The sequence below is a fragment of the Nanorana parkeri genome, unplaced genomic scaffold (assembly GCF_000935625.1).
Source record: "Nanorana parkeri isolate BGI_ZX_2015 unplaced genomic scaffold, ASM93562v1 scaffold1721, whole genome shotgun sequence".
Taxonomy (NCBI): Eukaryota; Metazoa; Chordata; class Amphibia; order Anura; family Dicroglossidae; genus Nanorana; species Nanorana parkeri.
In genome coordinates this window covers 74,542-79,977 of record NW_017307989.1, presented here as the reverse complement: position 1 = coordinate 79,977, position 5,436 = coordinate 74,542, and the positions used below count along the sequence as shown (strand labels likewise).

The 5,436-nt window shown below is 47.1% G+C and overlaps 1 protein-coding gene across 1 annotated transcript in view; it reads right to left on the bottom strand.

Annotated features, from left to right (window-relative positions):
* The window catches only part of NDUFS6 (NADH:ubiquinone oxidoreductase subunit S6), a 15,687-nt gene extending 11,443 nt beyond the window's left edge, over nt 1-4,244 (bottom strand). Inside the window, exon 1 of the mRNA XM_018571272.1 lies at nt 4,015-4,244. Within this exon, the coding sequence (XP_018426774.1) occupies nt 4,015-4,200 (186 nt within the window). The 5' untranslated portion in view covers nt 4,201-4,244. The remainder of the gene's footprint in view (nt 1-4,014) is intronic.
* Nucleotides 4,245-5,436: the final 1,192 nt, after the last annotated feature.

Here is a 5,436-nt window from a genome sequence, read left to right as displayed (position 1 = left end):
GTTTTTTCCCAACCTTTAACATTTTTAAATTATTTTTATTTATCTATTTTTTTTTCTTTACTGTCGGGTGCTTTGGGGAAAAATCAGGGGTCTAAACAGACCCTTAATATTTCTCTTTTAAAATAGAGTCCTAAATCTCTTTTTCTGCAGCCCCTGTTATGAATGAACAAGAAGCCTCTATACTGAGCTTCTCCTGTTCATTCATAAACTGTGGCTATAATATGAGTTACTATGTCCACAATCATGAATGAAAAGGAAGTGATGTAGAGCACCAGTTCATTCATAACTGGGGACACAATAAGCATACTGTGTCTTCAGTAAAGGTGCCCATACACTTTACAACCCTTGCAAGACTTTTGTCTTGCGAGGGTTGTAAAGAACTTAAAAAAACGCCTTGGACATCTTGGACAGGCAGATCGTACTTGCGATCATCGCAAGCCCGCCCCCGAGGGGCGGGCTTACGATGACTAATGAGGGGTGGGCTTACGATGACTGCAAACGGGCTGTGTGCGCACACCGGCCCGTTCGGCAGTTGTCTAACCAGCAGGCCACTAACTCGCCGAGAATCATGCGATTCCCGGCGGGTTTTCTAGCATGCTGGTTCGACAGGAAGACGCGCGACCGTACAGCAGAAACGGTCGCACGCCTTCCATACACTGCACGATTCTCGTTTACCTACACTCACAGGGTTATTCATAAAAGGGTGAAGAGTTTGGAGAAGGCAGGAGAAGTGAACAATCTAGGACAACATAGCTGAACTGGAAAGTGAGCTGAATTGGAAGATTTTTCAAAATCAGCTATTTTGGCCTAGATTGTTCACTTCTCCTTCCTTCTCCAAACTCTTCCCCCTTTTATGAATAACCCTGTTAGTGATCAAATCTGATCGCTGAGTGCTTGTACTCTGACCTCTATCCTGACTCGCTTGTCACACCCCGCCCCGCTCGGCCTCCTGTTACAGTTGCCTCATCCTCGAACCGCACCCTGACAGCTTTATTCTAACCCCGCTGGGCACCAGTCTGTGTCTCCTCAGATTTCCACTGCCAACGGAGGCGGTGGAGAGCAGCGGGGATCAGAGGGGACGCAGACAGGCACCCAGCAGGGAGGAGAGACGATAGAGATGCACTGAATTTTTGACCGTTTTGGCACTATCTGCATTTTTGTACCATTGAAGAAATGTACTTTTACTTCCTGTCCCAGAAATTCAACAGGAAGTTAGTTCTCAAAGTAAGGGGGGATACCCCTCTTAGACAATTGTCCCCAGAACAAGTGCCCCCCAGCGTTGCTATTTTTGCTCACTTCTCATTCCGGGGACAATGCTAAAATGTTGAATTTCCCATCACTTTCTTTCTCTGTGAAAATGGTCACCAGTACCCATTGACTCTTCCCAATGGGGACACAGACAGCAATAAAACTTTAACAGATGGTGTAACCCTTCTCTACACCAAATTCAAATAGAACAATTCTGCCTCAAGATACACTTTTTGCAGCTTTGTATTCATTTATACATGGATAGGGGCTGGGGGCACAGGGAGGGTGTGCTAAGGGGGTTAGACAAAGCTTGTAAATGTTAAGCTGGCCATACACTTCTCAAAATTTGGCAGATTCCTGGTGACCAAGATGAAATTCGAGCTGAGTGTGGCCCTTCCAGCACCACACAGCTCTACAAAAGTCAATGTTTTAATTGGTGGCTGACCAGTAACTGCAGCCAATGTAATCACTAAGAATATTCAGCAGCTGCGTGTCCCTTTGACTGTGGAATATAATTGTCGGCTGGGAAGAATCCCCCATACCTGCTAATTAGCATGGATAGCTTAATGGGCTGAAACCTAAAAGTGTAAAGGTGCCCATACACTTTACAACCCTCACAAGACTTCTGTCTTGCGAGGGTTGTAAAGTAATTTAAAAAACTTACGTTCTGCGTATCTTGGACAGGCAGATCGTACTTGCGATCATTGCAAGGCCGCCGATGACTGCAATGCTGAACGGGCAGTGTGCGCGTGCGCACACCGGCCCGTTCAGCAGTCATCTCTTGATCATGTTAAAAGCCAGCCGAAAATCGTACAATTCTCGGCTGGTTTTCCAACATGCTCGAAATACAAAAGTCGTGCGACCGTACATTAGAAACGGTCGCACGCCTGAGCTCCACGATTCTCGTACGATCGCTGGATTTCCCGTGATTCTCGTACGAGAATCGTGCAGTGTATGGGCACCTCAAAAGGTGCCCATACACCTTACAATTATCTGCAGATTTTCTGTGGTCAGATGGAAAAAGTGCAACAGATTGGCCCAGGTGGAGATGACTCCATCCACACAGTTAAGTGTAGATGGAGGAATCTGTTGCACCTTTTCCATCTGACCACAGAAAATCTGCAGATAATTGTAAGGTGTATGGCCAGCTTAAGGCCTTTTGTAATTAAAGTTGAACAGGAAAAACTTTGACAGCTGCATTATAAAAATAAATGTCTTATGAAAGGTGTCCAATTCTGGATGGAGGTACATTAGTTGTAAATCTTACTCGCATTAACCCCGTACAATAATGTCCAACTTCCGGTGCTGAAAGTTACAGTCGTGGTTCACAGATGATGGAACAAAATGTACATGCATTTTTCATGCGGTCCCATTGAAAAGCCACATTCAGGGGAATTAAAAAAAAAAAGTATGGTTGAGACACATAAGAGAAGTGTCTTAGGGTTACAGGTAGGGATGCACCGATATTTCAGCTTCCGAAATACATCAGCTGAAAATGGCACTTTTGGGTGAAATTGCAGTGCACCTTTAGTTTCTCTCCTCCCCGCTGAGCGCTGCTCTGTGTCCCCTCACACAGCGCAGCTTTAGAGGAGAGAAACTGTCAGGAGACTGAGCAGGGCTGAGCTCCTGTAACAGATTAGAAGAGCGTTGTGGGTGGAGACAGCTGTCACAGGTAGCAAAGCCAGTGGTGAGGGGGAGCAGTCAGCTGTCAAATGAGACTAAGCTCTCCGCACCGCCAGCTCAGCCTCCTGTGACAGCCAATACAGGAGGGTTCTGTTTAGACCCCTAATATTTCGCCGATATATATATGCACACTCATAAAGTACATCGATGTGTCTCATCTCTGTCCAAAGTGTCACATATGTGTCCGAGACAGATTTCACGGAATGTGTCACATACTGCGACAGACATATACAATACAAACGTTGGACAGACTAGTTATGCCAAAAAAGGATTTGGGTCTTACTTTGCACCACTTTTCTGATGACCAGTGGCGTCACAAGGGGGGTGCGGCCTGCACCAGGGTGCCACCAAAATGACTGACAGTCATTTTGGTGTCAGCCCCAATGAAAAGTCAGGCACTCGGTCATGGACAGAGAGTCCGACAGTGTCAGGAGAGAGGAGGGGACCCGGGGGCATACCTCATCCCGCCGGGTAAAGGTCCCCTCCTCTCTCCACCAAGATGGCCACCGGCAGGCGTCATTAAGATGACCGCACATGCGTGATAACGTCACGGCGTGACAACGTCACAGCGGGGTGTCACCCGGTCTCCGCTCCAGGTGACACCCGGACTCGGGACGCCCCTACTTATGACCAGGCAAGTCAGAGTTTATTTATTGGATATGTCACAAGCACAGCACACCACCAGAATGAAATATGGCCCAAATAAGAACTACTTGAATTTGGCAGAGGTCCAGAAAATGGCTCAGCGTGTATCAGAAATTGGTGAAAAAATTTCTTAGGCTGCATTAGCTTCAGAATTCTGGTGCAAATATGATAACGAATTCCCCCGAATGTGCAGCACTATTAAAAGCAAAACAAACACCATTGAGAATAAAGCGATTTCCATCATCATGCATTGTAGCGCAACGGCAGTCAAGCAATCAATCGCACTAGTGTGAACAGGGACTAAGATCAGAAATGTGTATTTTCCATTTACAATCTACAGTCACGATTTTAATGCACAGCAAAGGACAATACGAGTAGGTTTGTGGATCCGCAGCACCATTCACTAACACACAAGTGACAACGTAGAAGGAACATGACCTGTCCGGTGTGGGTGACCTTCTCTCCGGACTGGGACAGCGCGCTGTGATGTCTCCAGCTCTGGGTGCTCACACATCCCACACTGCGGGCGACACTCGTACAGCCCAGTGTGCCACCACCCCAGCCCTGACACACTACGACACCCCTAACATAAACACGACCCAACGCCATCAAGGAAGCCGCCATGTTTAATGTCACCCCCGGCTGCCGTCGTCCTCCGACCCCGGAAGCAATTCCTGAAAAGCTTCAGCTTTCCTGTAGAAGCAAAGGACCTCACGAGTCCCAGCCAATAAAAAGAAAGAATGGTGCATCACGTGGCTGCTGTCACATACCGCTAGCAGGTTATACATGTTGTCGGAGAAGGAAAGTCAATGTGGAGGTTAGTGATATGAATGTCACATTATAAGGTCTGCTCTTATGTGTTGTAATATCTCGGATGTGTGGATAGTCTAGTCATTAGTGAAGAGGGGGGATTCGCTGGTGTCACGTGTTCTCCTTAGAACAACTAGATCAGTGGTAGTCAGTTCACTTGATATAGTGAGACCCAAATGCTGCCCTTGACTTTACCAAAGGGCCGTTCATAATAGTAAAGGCAATAATTTGAAACCTGTCAGATAGTACACACACGTTACAGGAGACGGTCAGGGGCTGCAGACACGTTACAGGAGACGGTCAGGGGCTGCAGACACGTTACAAGAGAAGGTCCGAGGCTGCAGACACTTTACGGGAGACAGTCAGGGGCTGCAGACACTTTACGGGAGACGGTCAGGGGCTGCAGACCCGTTGCGGGAGACGGTCAGGGGCTGCAGACTAGAGCTGCAGCTAACGATTATTTTCAAAATTGATTAGTTAGCCGATTATTAAGTTCGATTAATCGGATAAAAAGTAATATACATTTTTAAAAATGGCTCCAGTGATGGGACTACTAGTTTGTATTGAGATTGCAGTCCATCATAGGAGCAAGCTTGGAGCGGTGGAAGTGAAAAATTAAAGTTGACAACTTTTTCAATAATCGATTATAATTGATTTATGTCGATTAGTTGTTGCAGCCCTACTGCAGACCCGTTGCGGGAGAGCAAAAGTCCAAGTATCCCATCGCACTCCTGACCGGAAAATGCCCATGCAGCAGGGCGGGTGCAGCAGCAACATCAGATGCCTCCGTCAAAAACGTACAAAATAAAGTCACCGGCACGCCAAGTATTCAAGTCAATAAGTATTAGAGGGGTTTTCACTTGGGTCAATAAACTTATTGACTTGAATACTTGGAGTGCCGGTGACTTTATTATTTTGTACCTTACGGGAGAGGGTCAGGGGCTGCAAACATGTTGCGGGAGAGGGTCAGGGGCTGCAGACACTTTGCGGCAGGGTCTCATAGGCTGCAGACACGTTGCGGCAGAGGCTGCAGAAACGTTGCGGGAGAGG